The sequence below is a fragment of the Rosa chinensis genome, chromosome 2, assembly GCF_002994745.2.
Source record: "Rosa chinensis cultivar Old Blush chromosome 2, RchiOBHm-V2, whole genome shotgun sequence".
Lineage (NCBI taxonomy): Eukaryota > Viridiplantae > Streptophyta > Magnoliopsida > Rosales > Rosaceae > Rosa > Rosa chinensis.
In genome coordinates, this window is record NC_037089.1 from 1,885,141 (window position 1) to 1,911,129 (window position 25,989).

The 25,989-nt window shown below is 37.0% G+C and overlaps 2 protein-coding genes and 2 non-coding genes across 7 annotated transcripts; all 4 read left to right on the plus strand.

Annotated features, from left to right (window-relative positions):
- The first annotated feature begins 1,123 nt into the window (after window positions 1-1,123).
- Window positions 1,124-4,280, plus strand: LOC112190508 (protein RGF1 INDUCIBLE TRANSCRIPTION FACTOR 1). 2 transcript variants are annotated; one of them, XM_040513745.1, is made up of 4 exons: window positions 1,124-3,104; window positions 3,232-3,468; window positions 3,565-3,705; window positions 3,826-4,280. In XM_040513745.1, the coding sequence occupies exons 1-4, from the start codon at window positions 3,102-3,104 to the stop codon at window positions 4,207-4,209; spliced, it is 765 nt and encodes a 254-aa protein (XP_040369679.1). In that variant the 5' UTR covers window positions 1,124-3,101; the 3' UTR covers window positions 4,210-4,280. The 2 variants fall into 2 exon arrangements, with proteins under 2 accessions (XP_040369679.1, XP_024185712.1); XM_024329944.2 differs by having other exon boundaries at window positions 1,136-3,104; window positions 3,223-3,468.
- A 6,438-nt stretch (window positions 4,281-10,718) lies between these two features.
- LOC112185798 lies at window positions 10,719-14,881 on the plus strand. Of its 3 annotated transcripts, XM_024324108.2 has the most exons (9): window positions 10,720-10,965; window positions 11,223-11,392; window positions 11,846-12,027; window positions 12,152-12,436; window positions 12,527-12,585; window positions 12,684-12,720; window positions 12,838-12,909; window positions 13,391-13,712; window positions 13,799-14,881. In XM_024324108.2, the coding sequence occupies exons 1-9, from the start codon at window positions 10,833-10,835 to the stop codon at window positions 14,363-14,365; spliced, it is 1,827 nt and encodes a 608-aa protein (XP_024179876.1). In that variant the 5' UTR covers window positions 10,720-10,832; the 3' UTR covers window positions 14,366-14,881. The 3 variants fall into 3 exon arrangements, with proteins under 3 accessions (XP_040371579.1, XP_024179876.1, XP_040371580.1); XM_040515645.1 differs by lacking the exon at window positions 12,838-12,909 and having other exon boundaries at window positions 10,719-10,965; XM_040515646.1 differs by lacking the exon at window positions 10,720-10,965 and having other exon boundaries at window positions 11,260-11,392; window positions 11,850-12,027.
- A 1,713-nt stretch (window positions 14,882-16,594) lies between these two features.
- On the plus strand, window positions 16,595-16,685 carry TRNAY-GUA. The gene is given in 2 exon segments: window positions 16,595-16,631; window positions 16,650-16,685. It is a non-coding gene; the product is annotated as a tRNA-Tyr (tRNA).
- A 2,163-nt stretch (window positions 16,686-18,848) lies between these two features.
- Window positions 18,849-18,939, plus strand: TRNAY-GUA. Its single transcript is given in 2 exon segments — window positions 18,849-18,885; window positions 18,904-18,939. It is a non-coding gene; the product is annotated as a tRNA-Tyr (tRNA).
- The last annotated feature ends 7,050 nt before the right edge of the window (window positions 18,940-25,989 follow it).

The following is a 25,989-nucleotide window of genomic DNA, read 5'->3' on the forward strand; positions in this document are numbered from 1 at the left end:
TTCATAAACCTGTACTCTACCAGTCGGTGACTGAAAATCTTGGAGTGTAATGTATTGATAAAAGGTACTCAAACACATAGTTTAACTATAGCTGCAATTACCCAGGCTACCAAACAAGAAGCATATTTTATTGTTGAATAAGAAGAGGAAGAAAAGGACTAACTCAGGCCACATTTCCTTGAGCCTTTGTTTATAGTCCAAGATTTCAGCTAAAAGTTTAAATTTTTCTAAGCACGATGAAAAGAATTCTTTTTTACTTGTGTGGAACTAGATTACTAGAACTGGTGTACTACTATATATCATGATGTAGGTGTAGTAGCCTTGGCCGGTCTTTAATCTTTGGAAAAAGGCTCTGCATGTGGCTTAACCCATAAAACTAAGGGTATGCATATATAATAGGTAATAAAGAAACCCTTTTTGATATAGCAGAATGGAGTGAGCCTCAGACTACACAGAGGCCATAGCAGAGGGGCAGGGAGATCCCCTCGTGCGGCTCATCCGCTGACTCTGCAAACCCTATTTGTTCTTCTAACCATATTCACATCCACATCATCTCCTTCTCTCTGGATCTTTGACCATTGACCACCACCTACAACTTTGAAGTGTTGTATGAGAAAAGAGGAATAATTTGGGTCAGTTCCAAGACGCGCTTGAGCTTTTGAACACTGCAAGTTTGCTTGGGTTTATATTTGAAACCCAGGGTCTTTGGATCCCTTGCACGTGAGCTTCTTGCCTACTATAATAGCTTTCTGCTTTTCATGGCACGTGAGGCTCCTCTTTGATTCTGTTTTTCTTTCTTCTTTTCAATTTGGTTGTAGGTATAGATAGATGTTTGCTAGTATGTTTATATTTAGTGTACACGTGCATGTTATATGAATTTGATCGGTCAAATTGGTGCTGAAGATCATGAACCTGTTCTAAGTAGCACTATGCTCAAAGAGTTATCCGTATACTTTTCTCTGTTTTTCTGATAAACATAAAAGTCCTGATCTCGTTTCGAATAAATAGAGTTTATGTACTGACGGATCTAGGGTAGCTTTGTGTTTTTTGTTTGTCTTTCTCATTCTCTGGAAAACAAATTGTAATGAATATTATTTTATAAGACTAGTCTCTGGTTTTGCTCATGACAGTAGAATTAAGGAGAGAAAACAAAGAAACCAGCAAGGGAAAAAACAAACCTCCTCAAAAGAAATTTAGGAAGGGTAAAAAATTACATGCTTGAGTTTGACCCAAGGTGAAAATAGGTAATACCTAGAGTCTATAAGCTGTCTACAGTCTATAAGATGCCTAGAGTCTATAAGGTGAAATATAAGCTGCCTAGAGCCTATAAGGTGAAGATAGGTAATGCTTGAGTCTATAAGCTGCCTACAGTCTATAAGGTGAAAATAGGTAATGTAAAAATTACATGCTTAGGACTATAAGCTGCCTACAGTCTATACTATAACATAATGTCTGAACAAAATTGTTTATAGCTTGTCTTATGCCAAATCCTCAGATGCTTCATATCTCTTACCTGTAGGAGTTGAACTTTATAAAGAAGATTAACTACTTATAAGAGCTTTGCTAGCATCAATGGGTGATTGAGAACTGTTGACTAATATGGTAAAAAAAGATTGTCAGCTCGTAAAAATCCAATTTGAATGGTAGACCTAAAAGGGTATAAAAGGGAAAATACAAGATTAATAATACTGTTAGCATTGTAAACCCCAAGATAACTCTTGGATGGAGCTCAGACCCTCAGAGGCGCATTAAGCAGGGTCGTCCTCAAAATTAGCAATGGAGCCTCCAATTAATTAGGTCATTAGTATGGGAAACTAGTGCTCAATGAGTTGTGCTTGTCTGTGAAATGTTTGTTATAAAACCACATTATTATTAAAGCAGAGGACTTGAGATTAGTGGAGTTGTTGATTGATTAATGTTGATATGTTTTATTCCCTAAAAACCGGGTTTTTTCTCGTACATGTCTTGTTTTGACTCTATCAGATGCAAGGCATATGACACTAAAGACAGTGTTCTTAGCCAACACTATAGTGCCCTCACTTGCTTTTCTCTGTTGAATTCATAAGAGTTACAGTAGTAATATTCCTAAGCACAATGTTCTTCAACGTTCTTACCACCTAAGTCACAAGACTCACAGTTCAGGTATCAAACAAAATCAATGAATGGTGACAGCTGCATATTCTTTTGATGTACTAATATTCTCAAAAACCAAAATTTTGATCTTCGATCACGAACACGCTAAAACACTACACATTGTTAGGTCTACTTTTTACCTTTTACCTTGTGTGTGATCACTGCAGCTCGGTACCCTTTTGTTCTCTACCAAGCTATACTTTGCTGTAGGCTCTAATTGCTTAGCTTTGAAGTCATGAAAGTTACAGGAATGACATCAAAAGCAGCAGGCAAGAATAAGGGATGCACAGAAATACTCTAATACAGTATAGTTGGTTTTTTAACTAACCTGGCCGACTTATTGGGATAAGAAACTCAAGCTTTTGGAAATTACCGGAAGTCTGGTGTTAAAGTTCACTTTCAGTGACTACTCGGTGGAATGCAAATTTCACCTATCAAGATGGTAACACAGAAATATCAAACCGATCATCTGTAATTCGATTTTTTTTTTCTTTTTCGGTTTCCCATTTCAAAATGATCTGCAACAAGTGGCTAGTTCCAACCGATTTCACCAATTCTAAGAGATGAGAATCAACGAAAGAAAAGGTGAAAAATAAAAATGGTGAGTCACAGAGGCACCTCCTTCAAGAAGAACTTGGTTAGTTTAGCATTAGAGCTCTTCGGCCAAGGCGATGAGCAGCATTAGTTTATACAGGTTTTAGAGAAATGGGAGACACGGAAACAGCGCCCACGTTCCCCTCATATCTTACTTCTCTCTCTCTCTCTCTCTCATGTTACAAGCCCCTATTGACAAAATGTTGTGTACCTCTCCCAAGGAATAAATATATAACCCTCTCCTCTCTTGTGAAGCTCCATAAATACTCTTATCACCATATCCCTCAGTGCCTCTCTCTCTCTCCTCTTCTGTTCACACCATTGTCTTGATAACAGCTCAAGCAGGACACTTGCTTTGAAGTGTTTATGTGATCATGGTTTGTCTCTGTCCCTCTCTGTCTTCTCTATTCCATAATTCTCATTGTCTTTGTGGATCATATATATAATTGTTTGGTAATTTTAATTTGGATTGAATTGTTGGTCCATGTAATTCAGGGAATTCAGAAGCCTGCATGGTTAGAAGCCCTCTATACTCAGAAGTTCTTTGCAGCTTGCTCCTTTCATGAAACTGCAAAGAAGAACGAAAAGAACGTTTACTGTTTGGATTGTTGCACCAGTATATGCCCCCATTGTCTACCTTCCCACCGTTTCCATAGGCTCCTTCAAATTCGTCGCTATGTTTACCATGATGTTGTAAGACTGGAAGATCTTCAAAAGCTCGTCGACTGCAATAATGTTCAGGTTTATTACATGACTTTTGCTATTCAAATTTAATTCCAATTCAGTATAGTTAATTGGGAATTCAGTTAGCTAATTTAGTCTCTCTGTGTTTTCCAGTCATATACCATAAATAATGCCAAAGTGGTGTTCATCAAGAAGAGACCTCAGAATAGGCAATTCAAGGGTTCAGGAAACTATTGCACTTCTTGTGACAGAAGTCTTCAAGAACCTTATATCCATTGCTCTCTTGGGTGCAAGGTAAACATCTATACATGCATGCATGAAGGACTTGAATTTACCATATACAAGTATATATCATTATGGAATATGGAATACTTCAATTATGATTGAATTGGAATTCATTATGAATAATCACAGGTGGATTATGTGGTTACATTGAAGAGGGGGCTCTCTCCTTACCTGAGGAAATGTGAATCACTCCAACTGAGTCCAGACTTCTTAGTTCCTCTCCAGTCTGAGTCTGATGATCAGGACATGACCAGTGATCAGACTCTCCATTCCACAATTGTGGACTGCGATGATCCAATGAGCTATTCGTCATCATCAGGCTCCGAAAACATGAGCATGAGCATGGCATACACAAATCATGATCAGATTGTCCGAAAGAAGAGAAGCGGACTCAATTACAGTTACGTGTACTGCTCAAGATCAGCTCATAAAGTTTCCAACGATGATCAAGACATGTCCTCAAACATGATCAGTAGAAGAAAAAGCATTCCTCATAGATCTCCTCTCTGTTAGAGGCTAAGCTAACCAGCTAGCTGTTAGCATAAACAACAAATTACTTAAACTTGGTATTCAATTTGCCACTACAATTCTCCATTTCATTTTAACTGAACTTCAAATGCTTTACTTAAATTAATTGATTATTCATCTTCTCTCGCTCTATTCTTTCTCTCGAAATTGAAGTTTAATTTAGTTAATTAATCACTTGGTCGGGGTGTTTTGTCTTAATGCAATCACGTGATTCCCAGTTCCAAGTTATTGTTCTTGTACATTTTTATCACTCTTTGGATTCGTACTATATCTGAGATTTTTAATCACCATGATCACTAAGTAGTCATGAATCTGATAAGGCTCTTCTTGTGATCATATGCTTTACACTCTTACCTACACTCATTGGTTTGTGCTTGAACAAATACAATAAACTTTTGTAATATTATATACATTTCAACAATTTTATACAGTTGAATGTGGTACAATCTGTGCCTTGAAGTTGCACAAATTGCTTTAGATTATCATTTTGAAATGACTGTAACACTAGGGAACCCTAATGACCAATGGAACTTGCTTGACTTTGACTGCAATTGTAGTTAAAACAATCTGAAGAAAGAGAGTGATTAACTTGGACCAGTCAAACCTTCCACAGCAGCACCTAGCTAGCAACATTTTGGCACTAGTATTGTGATCTTAGTCAAGACCTAATCATAGCAACTCAGTTCAACTCTCTCTCTATAAAACCCAGCTCAACTCAGTTTTAAGTTAATTATTGTTGTTTTCACTTAATTCCATCAGTTTGTTTAACTAAACAGATTATGATAAGCAGCGATAATAGGCACACAAGATAACAGGACACCGGCAGAGATGAAAAGTTTGGATCAAGCTTTTATATCAGCAAGATCCCCCATATTAACAGATTGGCATCCTTTGCAATGCGTGCATTCTTGTCTCTCAAACTAAATTTACGGAGTTAGCTCTAGCTGCTGTACATATGGAAAAACATCGATGACCTTTGGGATTATTGGGAAGGTGTCATGTCTCCTTTTTATGATCCACAAGCTTTCGCCGACTACTAACCTAGGTAAGTTTTACTTAACAACAAACTTGTCAACACTCAATTTTTTTTCTGTTTTGGGAAAAACTTCTGGGTTGGTTGCCAGTTCCCACGTAATTGAAAAAGCATACGTCTTTTGGAAGCACCATTCGCTTGCATGGGTGCGGGCATGCCCGCCATTAGCCTCACTTGCCGTACTCACTGTAAGCCTCACTTGTCATGCATGTCCACATTAGACTCACTTGCATAAGTGTGGGCATCATTAACCTTGCTCCATGGACATGATCATGAATGTCGTTAACCTCATTTCCATGGGCATAGACATGGGATTTAAATTCTTATAGCAAGCTCTGAAGTAATAACAGAAGTCCAGAATAAGCTTCAAGCCTTCAAGCATTCTACCCTTTGAGCTGGTTGCTATATTCCAAAATCCAAACGTGCGCGCATGACCTCAGAGCTCAGATGTAGCAGAACCAACAGCCTACCGCACTGTTGTCACTGCATTTCTGAAGATGTTCTGCTCCTATTGTGACTTTGTGAGAGCTATATATTCTGCCAAAGACACAACCATTGGAATGCTTTACAAGAAAGAGAGAATATTAACAGGTTCGCCAAACCTATTTCAAAACGGTTATAGCAATACCTCGTCACTCAAGGCATATATTCCAACTCTGGTAGCACAACCCACTTGTTTATTGTAAGTTTATTGTAATTCATCCTTCAATTATTTCAGCTTTGTTACTTTTGATTTTGGAGATATTTGATTAAGGATATTTGTAAACTAGGATATAATTGGGCCAAAAGCATACTTCCTTGTACCCTTGGAACATTTGGATGTTATGAAAATGGCCCGACTGAAGTACACTTCGACCCAACCCAGTAGAACCGCATACAGCCAATCGTTTCATTAACCCCTTAGACAAGTCATGCAATTCTCTAATAAAGGTTAACCACAAATGAGAAGAATGCAGTTAACCTTTACTATAGAGCATTTGTTTTGATGTTGATATAAGATTGGTTCTTTTTTTTTCTTTTTTTGAAAGGATTTGATTTTATTAGATATCAAAATCATAAGAAACAGGCCAGAGTTTAACTGAACTTACATAAGAAAAATCGAGACAAACTGGATAACTTATCTAAGCCACTCTAAACTCATTAAGATCTAAAGGGACGCTCGCTGAACAGCAAGCCTAAATTAAGCAAGAGTAGTCTCGCTCTCTAAGGAAAAAAATATTCATCTAGTCTAATTTGGCAGTCACGCAATTGTGGTACAAATATCAACTAGAAACGTCTTAGAAAAGCCTATAAAAATTACCCCTACTTCCAAAGACTTGAGTCCAGAATGTCTAGAAGCTTGTGGGACTTAAGCAAGCGCAGGTCCCTTCCCCGCAGGGTTGGAACCAACACCCTCTACAGCTTCCTTTGTTGCCAACAACCTCAGCATCAGGTTGCTCCTTGGGCCCTTCTGAAGATTATGCAGTATAAAGCCCAAATGGAGTCCCCTATACACAGGCCCAATCAGCGGCCCATGCAGATCAGACCCAAATCCAGCCACAACCTCAGGCCCAATCAAAGTCAGCGGCCCAGTATCCAGCCCGATCAAACCAGTGGTTAGCCCTAGGTCAAACCTAAAGTTCCCCGCCGGTTCTTCCAATCTCTCTTCTTGCTCGCAGCCCTCCATTGCAGTCACCTCCAGGACCGGTAAAATAACCCCAGCCAACTCCAGATCTTGTCCAATCACCGCCGGCGTCACGGCAAACCCTCCTACCGCCTTCATCCTCCCAGATCTGACATCGACCAACCAATTAACGCCGACACCACGACACAGGGCAGGATCGCCTACACCAAATCCGCAGTTCCGATTCGATCCGCCGACCCACGGCCAAAAAAACACCCTCAGTTGAGAAACACATCAACCGGAGCCTTCGAGAATCTTGGTCGAGATCCTGACGTCGTTTCAGAAGAGACCACAAACTCTTCAAACCCACGCCGCCATCATCTCGCCTCTGCCTGAACTGGAGAGCACGAGGCTCGCCGCCGCCATCACGAAAACGAATTTTCGCTATACCGGGTCGCTCCACTGGTTTCGGAGACCCCTTTGCCATTCTTTTTGTATTCAATGTGATATTGAGTAGGCTCGAGATTGGAATTATAAGATTGGTTCTTGTTTCAATGTTCTATGACGAGAATTGAAATAATGATTAACGATTTTGATTAGTTTAACGTGCTATATATTGATATGCACATGGTTACAGGAAAAATGATGCGTTCATCACCCGACTTCTCTACATTTTGATGATTTGTCTTTCAATTATAAATTTTCCTAACGCAAAATTCAATTTCTGTGTAATCTCTCAAGCATCGCCATCGCCCGAATGTAGGAGAATCTAGTATATTTTGAAACAAAATCAAGATACTTCCATCTATATATATTGAATATTAATCCAACAAACATAAGAACCTAAAGATCGATACGAATCTTGTCTCCAAAATTGGGAATGGAACCTAGCAAATTCAGATTCTATGTTCTCTGATAGAGAAGTTGAAACTGGTGCTTGTGCTTTATTCCCACAGTGAGCCATAGTTATGTATTTGCATTGGCCTATATACATAGGGCTCTTTTTTCTCGTAGCGGCAGGTGTATCATTTTCCCATCCTTGAATAAATCAGGTACTCCATTAATATGGTTTCATCTCTACGGATGACATGTTTTAAATTCGAATCTCTTCCTTTTTTATATCATGTGAAAAGCCAAAGATAAAATACACAAAAAATCATATACCTGAAAACATCATCATCGTGCGTGTGACTATGATTCTCAAATCATGCCAAAATCTGAGAACCTGGCTTCGATCTGTCTCTTTCCTCAGCTCATTTCTTCTCCAGGACACCTCCATAACCACATAATACAAACCTAAGTGAATATGTAGCGCCATATAATTGGTTAAACCAGTAAAAGCAGTGTACTTATATTCATTATTAACTGGCATAAGTGATCATTTAGATTCGCAGGAAAATTAACTAAAACAAAATTAAGCTGCCATTGTCCAAATAATTGGACAGTGATTGAGTATGCACTACTACATATTTCTTAAATCAAAATTAATTAGGGCAAAAAGTTTTAATTTAAGCCCATGCATATAACCTTTAAGAAGAATCAATGCACATGGACAAAGTGTAGGAGCAATAACTAAATTAGCTAAATATTTTCATTAGTACTTGCGCGCAGAACCTGTACGTGTTGTATGTATGTTAATGGTGGAATATATGTATTATATTTCTCCAATACTCCTACTAATAATTCAATCAACGCAATTTAGGAATAGAATAAAATCTTCAAAGTAATTGTCAGGTAGTGATCAAGTTGATTCATTTGCTCTCTTAAAATCCAATGACAAGATGTCGATGTTGACTTAATGAGCAATCCAAAATCATTCACAAAATATATAAACACAAGTAAATAATCAAGACAACTAAAAGAATTAGAACCAAAGATAAATGAATCACCTGCTTCATTGACAACAGTCATTAGTAATGCATATACTTTGATGGCCACTTAGGACAATTAATATCAATACCTAGTTACCGTACTTTGCCAACATCTTTTGTATCAGGATTGAATTTTTTTTCGCTTCAATTATATCATTCACCACTCAATATTATCAATACAGGAGCTATTAGGTTAGAATAACTTGCATTCAAACGTTTTTAAACAATAGCTACTTTGTAATATATATATATATATATATATATATTTTTTTTTTTATCCTGAGCGAGGCCTCGCTTTGAAATTTCAGAGCGAGGTTAGAGTTTAGGGTCACTTTTCGGTCGCATATCCACATCTCGACCATTCAGTTTTTAAGTACTAATGCATAGATCATCTATGCAAAATTTCAGTCAAATTGGTGATCTTTAAGGTATCTAACTCGCTTAAATTAGTTGACGAACTTAATCTGTCCAACCTGAACCGTACTAGCTTTAAAGCAGTTATGAATGCCTTAACGACCATCAATTTGGCTGAAATTTTGCAGAGATGATCTATGCATCAGTACCTAAAAACTGAACGGTCGAGATGTGTATATGCGACCGAAAAGTGACCATAAACTCTAACCTCGCTCTGAAATTTTAGAGCAAGGCATCGCTCTGGATATAATTTCAATTATTAAACCGCATTTAATAAAAAAAATCATGAATTTTGCAATAAAGATGCGTAGAGTATTTTAATATTTTTATTCCGTAGCTTCTCGTTAATTTACATGTGATGATGTTATTCATTTGATGCAACACGACATGGGAGATGCTTGAGAAATGCATTAGAACTTGGTGGTAAGTATATATTGTACTTGCTTGCAAAGTTGCAATTAGTAATTAAGTGGCCATTAAGAGACTTGTCATACACCACTAATTTTATCTTACTTTAGCTTAATGTTTTGCTTCATTTTGTAATCTTTTCTCATATTTGTATTGATTGAATCCTACTAGTAATCTAACTTTTTTCTATATTTGCCAACAAAATATCCACATCATCATTAAGACACATCTACTAATTAATCACACTCAGATTTTCTTAAATATTGTTCTTAATTGACTTCACATTTCGTCATTAATAGGTCCTAATTAATAACTTTAAAAACGATTCATTTCCAATAAAGCCTCAAGCTCACGTCACATTAATCCCATTAAACAGCTCACCAATACTAGAGACTAAGAGCAATTCCAACAGCTTCTCCATATCTTGATTTTTCTCCATTTTAAGAAAAAATTTGGCTGTTTTGCTCAAACAGATTCCTTATAATTATCCCTAAATTAGAGATAGTGATGAGAGAGAACAAAATTCCCTATATTTATAGCAATCTGTAAAATTTTAGGGAAGAATTTAGAGAAGAATTATAGAATCTGTAAAATAGAGAATCTGTTAGAGTTGAAGCAGAATTTTTTTGGAGATTTTAATTTTTGCTTCCCTATAATAGAGAAATTATAAAGAACCTGTTGGAGATGCTTTAAACGTTATTAAAAAAAATAAATCCAAAATCAGAAAATGAGATTTTGGAAGTGACAAAAATAGACACAGTGGGGAAAAAACAGATCATATACGAGGGATAAGAACTCAAGGATAATGAGATTTACACACATTAAACTCAGTCAGTCTCTCTGTTGATGATGTTTGGTTAGGGGAGACACCTGCTATTATACAGGATGTTCTATATGAGGATTATTCTCATTGTTTATCTGTAGCTTGGGGTATAGGTGATATGTCCCCCCCCCCCCCTGGATACAAAATTTTAATATTAATATAATAAATGGAACCGGGTGTGGGATTGAGTCTCCCATCTAGGCTGGATTCCAAACCCTTTTAAAAAAAAAAATTATCGAATGCGATAATATCTTAGGGCTTTTATAGCAAATCAGCTGTTTCTCTGTGTCCTTCTCCACAACTTTGTAGCGTTAGTTATCTCTGTTATAAATAACCTTTTGTCTCACACCATGTATTTGGGTCCTTGTGTCTCCACCAAAGCTCTCCCGCTGTCTGCGTCAAAAACCAGAAATACAAGGACGTATATAGGAGAAACCCAGAAATCCAAAACACATCATGTTCTTCGGCATTAGATCGCCAATCTTGTCGAAACATTTGGTTCTTTTTGTGATCATAACCATCTCCTTCGTCTTTGTTGTTTCAGCTTTTGCAGAAAGCTATCACCTTTCTCACACTATCCGATTGACAGGTAAAATGGGGATGCATGCAATGTCTTGGCTTTTTCGGGTTTGATTTTATTGGAAGAAAGATGCTTAAGATCCCAAATTTCAGTCACGATTCACGAATGCATGTCATCACTAGTAACACAATAATGATGTGTTATTTTGTACGACATAAAATGTTAAGTCACTACTAATTTTTTTTTTTTGGATATTTTTGCATTGCTCTTGCATGTGGAAATTGAATGAAATTGTTTTTTTTTTTTTTTGGATGTTAATGGTGAAGGGGGAGAGCAAATAAATGATGGTGGGTTGATCACATGGGGAAGAAGGAGGTCTCTTGAAGAAAACGAGACTTTGGTATTGGCTAAGGAAAGGACACGCAGGAAGGACCCTCTAAATAGATTTAAGAAGTACACTGGGGGCTGGAATATAACAGAACGGCATTACTGGGCTGTGAGTTCTATATTCTCTTAATTAATTTTGATTCATTTGCTGGGTTTGTCTTTGTTATTTTGTTTTCTATTAATTTATTTTGCTGTTCTGTGTATTGTGTTGTTTGATAAATGATAATTAAGTACCAATGTGGGTTTATGTGAATTTTCCAATTGTACTTTTGCTCCTTTCCTCATTGATGACTTGATGCTGTAGTTGTCGATCTAAAAATTCTTTCGAGTTCTCATGGTCTTGCTATGGATTTTGAGGCATTTAAAGAATGTTTTATTCTTTGTTTATCTATAAATGTAGGTTATGATTGTGTTGATAATATACTTGTTGAATATCCATATAGTGCTATGCCAAAAATTAACTTCTGGTGTTTGGTTTAACTAATATTATGTGGTATCCCTGTTTCTCATGAAATTGATATATTTTTGACACTAATTAGTTATTGATCCATTTTTGCCGTAGTCAGTTGGTTTTACCGCGGCTCCTTTCTTTGTCGCTGCTATTTTGTGGTTCGTGATTTGCGGGTTAAGCTTGTGCCTTATCTGTATCTGTTATTGCTGTCGTAAAAAAGAGCCTTATGGCTATTCTAGAACAGCCTATTGCCTCTCTCTCGTCACCCTTATTATCTTCACCCTCATGGCAATGTAACTTTCTCTCGAACTTTCTTTCTCTACACACACACACACCTAATTTTCATGCCAAGCACTAGTGCCAATCAGCTTTTATGTTGCTGTTGGCTCCCTTCAATGTTCGTGTGGTCTGTTGTAGTGCTGGATGCGTTGTGCTGTACATGGGTCAGGGATTGTTCTACGACAGTACAAGAAAGACATTGGATTACCTTGTGAAGGAGGCCGATGAAACTGCTCAAAACCTCAGGAATGTGTCAGATTCTCTTAGCGCAGCTAAGAAGATCGGACTTGACGCCATAGTTCCTCCGACAGATATTCAGAATCAAATTGACGAGGGTATGGGAACAATACAGTATGTTTCCAATTTTCTTTCTGAAACTACTGATAAGACTGCACGGAAGTCAAATCAAGTCTTAACAGACTTGTAAGTAGATTCTTGAATCTCTCGAAACTTGTGAACTTCTAGTCACCTTGCTTAATCTGTGTAACATTTATCTGTCGCTGTCTTCTGCAGGAAGCTGGCGCTCATGGTTTTTTCTGCTGTTATGCTTCTTCTGGTCTTTATTGGATTTGGTAAGTCTGTTATCTTCTTTTGATTAGATGTAGAAACTTTAAAGGTATAATATGGCCTTATTGATTCCCTTTGTTTTTATTTGGTTTACTTGTTGCAGCACTTTCCATGTGCGGGATGCGATTTCTTGTATACTGGTAAGTCAGATACCTAAAACTCTTTGCCATTCATTTTTCCCAAGCAGATCTTCAAGTCTTTGAAGCAGTTGTACTGCTCAAACATATTTTTTAACCAACACTTGCAATCTGATGCAGCTTGGTGATTGTTGGGTGGATTCTTGTTACCTGTGCATTCATCTTGTGCGGTACATTTCTCCTTATCCATAAGTATGTACCATTTAACTGGTTGTGCTTACATTATCTTAGTTTCCAAGTTATACCTCTATATTGAATTTTCACTTCAGCTTGCCAGGCAACATATAGAAGTTAATTTCAACCTGTCTATCTTAAGTCGTGGTTCATTTCTATGTCTTTAATATAGATTTTAGCAACAAGTACAAACTTTTTACATGCTTCTTGAACATTGAATGAAGCAAAATGCTTAACAATGGTTTGGTTGCTGAAGTTTTTATCCTTTCAAACACTGTCTTCTTTAACATATAACAAACTTGGTAGATTTTCCTTCCTCGAATATTAGATGTGTTTGGATTTGAATGCGGACGTGGCTGAAGTCGAATAGATTCCTGTCCTAGCAAATCTCTAATCCAGCTGATCCATGAAATTAATTGATATCTCAGAAGTAATTTATTCCTGTGAGGAAGCTGTGTCCATATCAGAGACTGATGTTTTGCTATGTGCAAATATGTAGTGCGTTTGGAGATGCATGTGTCTCCATGGATGAGTGGATTCAAAAGCACCCCACAGCCCACACTGCTTTGGATGATCTACTTCCATGTGTGGACAAAAATGTAAGCCAGAGCATGTTGGAACGGACCAAGATGGCAACCTACTTTGCTGTTGAAGCGGTTAATCGTGTCATCACCGATGGTGCAAATCTTGATCCTTCTGACAGTCCATTAAATTACAATCAGTCTGGCCCTTTGTTACCACCAGTCTGCAACCCCTTCAATGAGGATAAAACTGATCGGAAATGTGTTCCTGGTGAAGTGGAATTGCAACAAGCACAAGAGGTAATAACTAAAGCTTTCTGTTTGCATGGAGTAAAATTCTATGAAGGAAGTGAAGTGCCTTAAAGCTTTCTGTTTCAAATAAACAGGTATGGCAGAAATACGTATGTAAGGTTTCTAGTCCAACCGGCCAGTGTGTATCACCAGGGCGGCTGACTCCTACCCACTTCGATCAAATGTCAGCTTTTGTAAATGTGAGCAACGCACTGTATCGGTACAGTCCATTCTTTGCTGATCTTGCAGACTGCACATTTGCTAAGGATACATTCTCGGACATAAGTAAACAGCATTGTCCCGGTCTGCGACTACATAGTAAATGGATCTACATTGGCTTGTTAATGGTAGCCTTAGCTGTAATGCTGTCTATGATCTTCTGGGTGATTTACTGCCGGGAACGAAGACATCGCTTGTATACTAAAAAATGTGACAGTTTACACTATGACAGTTTAAACTATGGCAGTGCAAATCATGGCAGTAGAAACTTTGGCAGTGCAAATCATGGCAGCAGAAACTTTGGCAGTGCAAATCATGGCAGCAGAAACTTTGGCAGTGCAAATCATGGCAATAGAAACTTTGGCAGCGCAAATCATGGCAGTAGAAACTTTGGCAGTGGAAATCATGGCAGTAGAAACTTTGGCAGTGCAAATACTGGATAGGAAACAGTTGGCAGTTTACTGATTCCTTGAAAATTCTGCTTGGAGATTTCGATATACAATACAATCCTAGTAGCATAAATTTTTTTTCTTTTGCTTTTCGTTCGCATTCTGAGTATTTTGATCCTAAGTAGAAAAATTGTTATACCACCACCCCCCCCCCCCCCCCCCCGAAGTCCTAGGTGATCTCAAGCGAGCAGAAGCATCATTTTCTATGCTTCCCAACTTCAAATGCAAAGAAAAAAAAGGCATAAATATACCCCCAACTGAAACATCTGAGCAATGTGAAAAGCTTCCCTCCAAATGGCGGACCCAATATAGGTTTAGTGTGGCGTGGGCTGCTAGCTAGTTTACTGCCATGTATAGGGTCTGTCATGTATAGAAGCTCTTGTTGGTTTACTGCAATTAAAGGGATACAAGAAAGTTGTACAGCTAGAAACCATCAGTAGCAATGATTAAACATTGCATAAGTTTCTGTACACACTCTTTCTATGTTATAACTTATACCTTCTCCCTTAAGGCTGTATAATTTTGTCCATGAGAATGATTAAAAAAAAAAAAAACAATAGTTTCTCTTGTTCTCATGGTAGAATTTTATATTTAGATTGTTTGTTTTTAAATTTTTCTACTTTTATGTCAGTTCAAGTTCGCTTTAGAAAAGCTCACTTATGGGTCCGCCGATAACTTTAAAAGAAAATGAGATTGAAATTGAATCTAGGAGTGACATTGAATGTGAGTAATATCATCTTGATAGCTAATTTAACAAATAATTTCACCTTCAACATAAACATAAAATTCGAACATTTCACCTTCAACATAACTCATAAGCATTAATATGAACCTATAAAATTATGAAGAACGGCAATCAACCCACAAACTCATGTTTTTTTTATTATGTTTTTATACATATATTCTAAATGTCAATTTTATCTTTACATTTAACAGAAAAATTAACAGAAGTACCAAAGTGTCAAACAGAGTCTAACTTCAGGTACCAAACTGTCCCCTTTAATACATCGGGTATCAAACTGTCCAAGTAGCCATACCTCAGGTACCATAGGAGGAATTTACCCTAATATCATCTTGATAGCTAATTTTCGTTAGGCCATAGTGCTCGTATGGCCCAATTTGAGTCCATTGTTAATTTGTTAAGGTATATCTTTATCGTCGTTGCCTCCAAAGACCATTGTTTTCTTAACCAAAATCCAACACGAGCAGTTTAGCCCTACAACACTACCAACACCATTCTCGCTGTTCAACTCCAATTCCTAGTTATTTCATGCAATTAGGAATTTTCCCACTCCCTTTTTTTTTCTTTTTCTTTTTTCAGTTTTTGTTTTCCTTGTCGCACTAGGTATATGTAACCCAATAAGATTATAAACACCTCAGGTACCAGTATAATCTTGTTTGGCAAATTAACTTTGCATTAGCACATAAATGGATATTGCTGCAACGACCTTGAGCACTAATATCTCAAATGATCAAGTCTTCCTGCAAATGTTGTTTTTAACGGCAGGAGCAGAATTTTCTAATTTGGGTGTGACTATGGTTGGTTGGCCAAAGCTGAGATAGATAATAACTAGACCCAAAACACACATTGTGTGTCTGTGTGTGAGTTTAGTTTTCAAAAAACAAAATAATCATTGGAGATAACGTAGGGAGTTTGGAAGTTTTTTTTCCCCCTCCTTTGCTGGGGAAGTGGGAAGTTATAGAGTAAGGGAGAGATTTGAGGGGAAAATAAATTGGAACGTTTTTACGTAATTTTATTTATTAGCATTATGTCCTCTGTTTATTAAAAGATATTTTTTGATAATTTATGATTTAAGGATATAGTTGTCTTTTGACGCCCACTTTAGCTGACAAATTGGGTTCTCTTAATAATAGTATAGATTATCATCATCTTACTGATTGTTATATAACTCTCCTCAACCCTTTCACAAAAGAAATGTCTATTTGTCTCCCTACTTTATTGGAAGTGCTCTGAAACAGATGGTCGGACATCATCCCTAATAAGGTTATCTTGTCTGCCGATCTTTATCTCTAATCTGGACAGTTATGCACTTCTAGCATTCTGCATTCATGGTGACTATCTTTCTATAAGCATTAAAGGAGGAGGACAAAGGACCTGGGGTTGTAAATATTTTCCTTCATTTGAGGTTACTTGTGCTTATTCACTTTGGCTGAAAGCCTAAATTATTGTTGTATAAGAAAGAACGTGCGGGTTAATATCAACCGACCTTAGCTCAGTTGGTAGAGCGGAGGACTGTAGTTGGAATAACCATCAGATATCCTTAGGTCACTGGTTCGAATCCGGTAGGTCGGATTTTTAATTTTCCCATCTTCATGAACTGCAATTTTTTTGTGTCAATAAACTTCACTAAACTGAAATTTCTTTTCTTCTGTTCTTTTTTTTTTTTTTTTTTGAGTCAAAAGGCCAGACTATCTATCTGCTTTCTTGTTGAGAAAAATTAACTGTTTGTTTTGCATTTTTATTCTCTATGATATGTTTGCTGAGGAATACAGTTGACAAAAACAAACAAGTTGCTACCGAGTCTGAAGTCCTAGTTGAGTAGTAGTTTCTTAAGCTACAGAAGCATCAAAGAGTCAAGACCAATCTTAGCCGCCCAGTTCATCAATTGAACATGACAACTACACACCACATAAAAATCATACGATCATTGACCTATGATCAATCTCAGATTCTTAGCCTTTTAATCCAAATAATATAAATTATCCGAAATCAGACGTGCTCCGAATGTGGAAGACTTCTAGTCCAAAAGATAAGTAGACAAAATAAAAAAACTGCAGATAATGTTATTTTTAGTGTCGATCAACATCATATGTGTGAATTGAAGTTGTTTGGGTGAATGATGAAATACAGTAGATACTAAATTAGCTAGGAATCTTATGTTTATCTTATCTGCTTATTGTGCAGCTAGCTGGACCATTGCAGAAACTTAAGAATTACGATTTGAATAAACTGTGCAAGAAAGAAACCAATTGAACAATCACCTCTTCTGCATAGACCAATCCAAAGAGCACATCCTCAACTTTTTATACAAAGCTTCTTCCTTTATTATGGGACTCTTTTTCAATATAAAAATTCTAAACAAAGGAATTGAAGCATATCCTCTTATCAATATATTAAGTTTGTTTGTCTATAATAGGACAATGAATTTAAGTTACTTTCAAGTAACTTCAAGCAATTAAGTGAATGGTAAAACTGATTTTGACATTTAAATAAAATTCTTATGCTTCCAACTTTGACTGGAGGACCTTTTCTTACTTGCAAGATTTGATAGCAAAAGGTTGGTGAGGTAATCAATACAATCCAGATCAAAGCTTATATAAATTAAAGCCCCTAATGAGTTTGATTTGGAAAACAGAAAAACAAAACCCTCTAATTTTGTAGTTGAAACTTGAATACCAATATTCCAATGGCCTCAAAATCACACATCTCCTTGAATCGTACATGTCTATGTTCACCTACAGAACATCCAGGTTCTTTCAGGTGCAGTTTGCACAGAAGTAATGTGAATAATAGGCAAGCTACAATTAGCAGTAGTAGACCTGCAAAAGATGTTGTAAAACCAAATTCGATAAAAGAAATCCTTCTCCAAACTATCAAGCCCTCGTCTAGTCAGGATCTTCAAAGAAGGAGAAAGTTCCAGCCAAAGCCTAGCAGGTTTTGCTCGGTGAGTCACAGCAGAAATGGAGTTGCAGTTTCTTGATCACAATTACAAAATTTGGATATCGTTGCACTTTTTTGAAAACAATTGTAGGATTTGGATATTTATTTAATTTTCATTTCTCTTCTGACCCAATTGGGTTATTAGAACCATGTTCAAATGTGTGTATAAGCATCTGTAGAGAAGTACTTTAAATATAGTGGTGTTTTGTTTATATGTTGTAGAAAGCATAAGAAATTAGAGATTAATTTACTCTATGTTTAGCCCTGTTCTTATATGATCATTCTATATATGCTAATATGCATAATGCATCATATTATCGTATTTGGATCTTACAAGCTTGTTCATCATTTTGCCACAAATAATTATGTCAAACAAGCAACAATGCAGACAAAGAATGTGATGAACAAGCAACAATGGAGGCTAGAGTTGTTCCGCATATGCTATCCCTTCAAATGACATATATCATAACAACATTGACAAATTTGTTCCATCCCCACCTTATCCACAGATCGTCAAAACAATATAGTATCAACATTAGCGTATAATATAATCTCTAAATTCAAAATACCGTACTTGATCATGAGATATACAATATACAATACACGAACATTTTAATAAGTGAAACACTGTGACATCAATTAGCAAAAGAATTTGGATGATCATGGAGACCCAATCAGTACTCATATATCATTAATTTATTCAGGAAGCAGTATCGGTGATGATCAACCACTTGTTCTAGTATGCTATAAACTATCTTATACGATATATAAAAGAAAGACCACGATACCAAGCAACCGACCTTAGCTCAGTTGGTAGAGCGGAGGACTGTAGTTGGCGTAACCATCAGATATCCTTAGGTCACTGGTTCGAATCCGGTAGGTCGGAATTTTTTAAAAAAAAAATTTTTCTATTTTAACTAATTTCTCTTTAATTTCTAAAAAGAAATTGAGCAAAGCAGGACCAAAATAGATGGTCAATTTTTTCAGCTATCTGATTTGTTTGCTATTAATTGAAACCAAATCAAAATCAAAGTGTTTGCTACTTAGGACACACGGTTGGTTCCCATGGACTTGGGGCAGAAGAAAAGTAGCAATGGACTTGGTGAAGGGCCCTCTACTCAATGAAACTAGAAGCAAATTAGGTCAAATCAAACCAAGGATTCAAATCAAATGCTTGTGCTTGGGAGTTTTGACCCTTGACCTGGGAAATTTCAGAAATAAGAAGCATCCATTGCAGTATTGGTCTGCAGCCCTTGACGTACATAAATATAATGGACCATACAATTCAGGTCCAGCCAAAGTTTTGTACGACCCCGCACCATGTGGGAGGACATTTCCATTTGATTGGAGATGCAATTCATACTAGTTGAAAGCAACAGAAATTGTGAGTGAAACCTCTATATATAATATCTATTTTGTGATTGCTTTGCAGTGACTTCCACGAAACCATAACTAATTATTACTTGTGGACTAATTAGTAGTTACCATAAATATTTTTTTACATTACTTGCGGACCTCTATCAACTTGTAATAGAGTGTGGACTAGTTGGAATTCTACATTAAATCATCATAGGATCGAGGAACATTCGATCAAATGACTTATTCTTGACACTTACTTAATAGGTATGCAATATTGACCGGATATCTTAATTAACTTGTCGAAAACTATATCAGTGACTGTCTTTAAATCTCTTTCAATAGATTAGCTGATCTTTTATAGTGTCTATTATCCTCCGTGAGGATAACTATAATGAACTCCACCAAATCGAAGAGTTGGATCAATTAATCGACAAAAATATCTCACGGGATTTTTATTAAGTTGACGCCATGGTTATCTAGTTATATATTAAAGAACAATAATGTAATTTATAATACGCGTTTAGAACACACTTAATTCTAGAGTGTACTGCTTGGGGGTATTATGTACATAATACTTGTCACCAATGACATGGATTGACTTGGGAAGGAAGAAAATTACATGATGGAATTGAATAAGGAAGGCGATGGAGAGAGACTTGGCTAGCTAAGCTTGAAATGATTGACCCAAAGGAACAACTTGGCTGACTATTCTTCTCAGTGGTCCTATCATATTCCTAGTCCACTAATTAAGAGCTATTTAAGTAAAGATTAATGACATTTAGCAGAAAGAAGAAAGTCACAGCATGTGGGAGGCTATCTATTCCAGCCTTAATGGCTACTGCTGGTTTTATATGGGATACTTCTTGGAACAATAGCTAATCACTGCTTGACAAATTACTTGACCAGTACTCAATCTATTCAATTCGTATGAAGTAACCGAAAACCCTAAACCTAACAAAAGTGACATAAGATTGGAACCTGCGAGCTACCAGCAATCTGTGGGCCGGCGCAGCAAGCAGTATAATTAGGGTTTCGGGCAGAAGCAAGATTATGAAAAATCGGGTAGATTAGTTTGCAAGCAAATTTAGTAACTACCATAGTAGGGTTTAGGGTTCGAGATTCAATCAATTAATATTATACTGATGTAACCCTAGATATTAATAGTATCAATTAACAGCACTACTGCAACCTCTTAACAAGTAGTAACATACAGGATGCAAAAGCTTTGACGCAATGTCTCTTTCTTAATAATTTCTAGTTGATCGTCCACCAAAAAAACTTCATCTTTAAACAACAAAGAAACTACTACTACTACTACCGCTGTAAACGTACAATTAATAAGTTTGTTTTTCTTTTTCTGAAAGAGATTCGAGGAGTTGGATGAGCTGCCAACCCAACTAATCAAGATATATATTACTATATATGTGTGTCGATTAAGTTGTTGAAGCTACATGACGTGCATATTAAGTTTATAAACCAACCAAATTCCACTCACAGCAATCAATCAAAATTATCAAATTAATTAAGCAAGTAATCGAAGGGCTGCAATTAGGTTGCAGAAGTGATCGAAAGGATCTCATTCTTTGTAATTACTGTGGGCAACACCATTGATGTAAGAGGTGAATCGAACCAACTAATTGGTAGTATCGTGATGGTAGCCTCGATCGGTTTGGAAAATCAATCGAAACTACCACCTCCTTCGATATTTCAGAAGAAGATATGATCGAAGTAAAGATACTTGCAACAACTTCAACTACCCCATTTGAGAATCTAAATATCGACTGGGGTATGGACTTTCAAGTCTCCTTAATTTTTATGCACTTACAGGCGTTGCCCTACTGTCATCGTCTTGTTTCTTTCATACAATATATCATGAACTCCCACATCACACATTATCCAAATCGAATTATATGAATATATATGTGCTTTAATTAATTATAGGCATGCATGGTAGGTTGTGTGGGGTTGTGTTAAAAGCAACTTAATCATTAAAATGTTTGATTATTTAGTAGCATAATGACATTAAGTTGAATAATTGCATGGGTATCTATTTCAGCTGCAGGCCAAAGTGTCAAAAATAATGCAGAGGTTCGTGAAGAAAGTAGTATTAAGACAAAGTATAGGCATAAAATCAAGTTGGAATATACGTATGTGATTTAATTATGACAATGTTGGTGCTGTTACAAGCTACTCAATTAGCCGTAAAATTATTTTATTAAGGAGCATAATTTGTGTGGATAATGGTAATTGCATTGGGGTCTTGTTTAGCTGCAGGCCGATGTTCCAAGAATAATATATGAATTATTACAGAATTATACTTTAAGATATGTGAATAAAATGAGCTGGATCCATTTTCACAACCTTCTTCTTTACAATAACAGAAGATTTAATTTAGTAAAAAATAAAGAAAGATGAAAGGTGAAAAGAAAAGGTATGCAATGAAATGTTTCATGTTTGGCTCTTCTATCACCTTTGCGACCAATAAAGCAAATTACTTATGTAATTTGGATAAAAAGAAAAAGCTTCATGTACCTATAAAGGAAAAGGCTCATAAAAGAGAGCATAGATATAGTATTTTTATGGAGAGAGAAAAAGGCAAAAGTGATAATAAATAAATAAAATGAACATAGACACACACATATAGATCGTAAGGAGAGAAATTATTATGAAGTAAGCGACCGAGATTATCAGAAGTGAAAATATTTGAGTTCTCTTTATCACTCTAGTAGACAATTTTTCAAATCTTATATCAAAATTTCCGATAAATTAAGTTTTGTATGGACTACCGTCAAAATAGAGCTTTCTAAGCTTCAAAACATAATTTTGATAATCGAATTGTTACTCTAATTAAAATTTATAAATTTTTTTTTTTAATCAAACCCGAAGTCGGGTACCGATAGATATATCATCTAAAGCCAGAATAGGCTGTTACATACTCTTCCGCTGTCATCTACAGACAGACAAGAAGGTAGTGGTAGTACCCACAATGGTACATAGAAATAGACCTACCCATTAGACATTCATGTACGTAGACATAGCGGAGATCCTCATTTGATACTACTCCAGAGGCACTAGAAATACATAGAATGCACATAATATGCATCTAAAAGGAAATTATTGTCAAAGACTATGCTAAAACATAAATATGGACTAGGGCCAAAACCCCAGCCCAAAATTTCAAAGCCCAAAAGGGCAGCCACCAAAGAAAGCCCACGCAGGGCCCAACAGCGTGGTCAGGTCCAGTCCACCTGCTTCATCCCATGTCGTACGAAATAGTCAGGCCAAGCTCCATCCATCGCACTCCGCCACTACACGAGCTGCCTCGATCCATGTTGCCGCAATCTCTCACTACCCATGACCCAAACCGCCACGGCCCCACCATCACAACCCACACCAGCCTAGAGAAACCAAACCTCGATCCAAATCTCTGCACCGCACACCGCCAACTAGAAAAACCCGTGGCGCCGCCAACCAAGAAACCCACATCAGGGATCGACTGCCGGTCCTGTTTGCATGACCACAGCCTCGCCCCAGCCCAGACAAAACCAGCCGCCAAGCTCAGCATAGCACCCCTCCGACGGAAACCCACGAGCACTAGCCGTCAATACCTGTCCGACAGCAAACCCCTAGACGTCAGGGCAGCCCGGAGGCCAGCCCCAACGCCCGGGCGCCGCCCGACGAGCTCGAACTAGTACTCTGAAAAAAAAAAACCGGCCTTTAGGATTTAGAGAAGGGCGTGAATATCTCTTTAGAGAGAATTATAACTTTATAATGAAACTGAAACATAATTATTTATAATTTTATATCGTGTTTTAGCTTGTCACTTATATATATATATATATATATATTATGATTTTGGTAATCAATATTTTAAGCATGGAAAATAACTAATAAATGAATTAGAGTTTAGCTCTCGTTTTAGACTTAAATATAATAACTAGTTAGGTAACATACAAGAAGGAAAATAACAATATCAACATTCAAACTATCAAACAACAATTCATCGAAGCTAAGTATTTTGAAAACCCACGCGTTTTCTAGTGAGAGAAACTCCTCCTTCTCTCTAGCAAACCCAACTTCCAGCTTTCCCCCTCCTCCCCCCTTTCTTGCCAGATCTAGATCACTCTGATCTGGATCTTTGGCTTGAAAGTTGGGGGAGATATTTTCCCTCTTCGCGAGGCTTATCCCTACCCTTCTCGTGGTAGCTCCCTGTTGCCCCGGCGGTGGCAAGTATGCTTTCCCTTTTGTCTTTGCTTTCCTTTCCTTCCCAGATCCCCTTTTCCAACCAATCCTAATCTTTAATTTTCAACATAACCATCTCTTTTTGTCTCAAATCTCTGATTCATCATGGTTAAGATGCACATCCTCCTCACCCATGGGACTCCACTTCACCGATTGCTCCTTGGTCCATCGGAGCTTTCTCGTCGGCGTTGTTTGGATTGTCTGTTTTAACGGGTTTTTCCCGTCCCTGCTCGTAAACCTTTTGAATACGGTAGTGCAACAAGGGTCTGCACGGTCTTCGGCCGTCTGTCCCTTTGATCCCTCTGCGGATCAGTCTCCTTCTCCTTTTCTTTTTTTCTTTTTTTCTTCTGCTTTGGTTACTGACTTTGTTTATGAGGATGTTTTGTATGGTTTAGAGATTTGGGTTATGGAGATCTTTCGATGGGTTCTATGCTGCTGTACTTGCACGGGATTGTTTTGGTTGGACTCCAAGTCTTCGTTGGCAGATCTGGTGACGTTTCTGTGTCACCTTTGGGCTTGGCTGGTGGCAGCGACGTCACTTCGTCATCTCTCTCCTGTTAGATCTGCGCTGTGGCTGAAGATTGTGGGGCTATTTGGTTTTGTTTGTTGTTGTTTGTTGGTTTTTATTTGGGCCCGTTTTGGGTCTTTTGTTTGTAATGTTGTTCTTGTTTGAATAAAAATCTTTCCATCGCCAAAAAAAAAAAAACAATTCATCGAACACATACGAGTATTCAATAACTACTTTAAATTTTAATTATGTAATTAGTGAATCACACAATGAAAAAAGAATATAAACATATGGTTGGGAAATGTCTGCATAGATTGTGTATAGTGTGTAAACGTTCCAGAAGTCCTAAGCGTGCCAAAACCGTCTTTTCCCGCCCTTTGATTTCAACTTTGTTCCCAGATGGTTCCATTTGTTGACCTCTATTCCGCCACGGACTTCGTCAAGCATCCCCTTCTGGATTGGGCTCTCTCTGTCTCTCTGGCCCACAGCCCACCTTACTACCAATGACCTAGCCACGTGTCCATGGTGTTCCAGTTTCTTAATCTTTTTAGATTAATTAATCAGATATTTAAAAGTTTAAACCGGCCTAATGGTTTAGGTCTAAAGCAACCCCTTCTGGCCGTTTCGATAGACGACACGTAGTGTAGAATGCAAAATGACACACTGCTTGTAAAGCACCACGTGTCCCCCCACCTAAAGGGAAGCGCGCCACATCCACAATTTGAAGGGTCCCCAATTTGATTCCGTCGGAAAATACCAGAGGCAAATCACATGATCTCAGCTCCCCAGATCTGTAACACAAAAATAAATATAATTTTTCGTTTATTGGCTCGAGAAAAACACATTTATTTTGTGGATTAATAATTAATTTTTTTGAGTAATCGAAAAAAAGTTTTATTTTTTGGGTATTAATTGGTAGTATAATGGTGGTTTTTGGTTTCAATTTTTGGATTAATGTGGATGCTTACATTGTAATTAGGACAGGTTTAGATGTATTATTTGTGTGCGTGTCGGTGTGTCGGACAATTGTAATTGTGGTCCAATGATTTTTTTTTTTTTCCGTTGGTGTCTGATTCATTCTTTTTCAGTTCAAGAATGGATATTTATTTTGAAAGATACGTTCTATGTTTTGAAAGGTCACCTCACTATAGATATATATAAACAACTAGGAAAAGAAATGTAATTTTGTTAATATAAGTTATCTTATACGTTTTAGTAATTAAATAAATTATTACGTTAATTTTCAGGTCCACAATGTATAAATTAAAAACTTCAAAATTTATGTCACTAAAGTTTAGTCCTGGATCTACATTTTGGAAGCTAAGTAATATGCGTGACATTAATAACGTATGCAAATAACTTCAGTAATACAAGTATTTCAATCTATACTTAGATCTAAGAGTTATTGATCATAAATCTTTCAAGTCCTCGATAATATATAAACACTATTCTCTGTACAGTTAAAACTGAAGTCACATTTCATACACATTTCTAACGTTTTTGTTAAGAAGTCACCGAGATCACAAGTACAGAGATTAACTATTATTCTTGGCCAAATGAGAATCCGCAATATATATAAACTCATCGTACAAGTCAAAAATCTAATCTAACAGTTTATTTTGAGTCACGAAATTACACGTAACGACTAATCTATAATTAATTTTTTATTTTTAGAATGAGATAGAACTTTCATTCAATCAACCAAAACGCATACATTGGGGGGGGGAGAAGACATAAGCCAATACCCAAAAAAACCGCGGTTATAGATACCATCAGGCCAATGGGCCCAAAATCTAACCACAAAACACCAATTTCCAAGGTTACCCT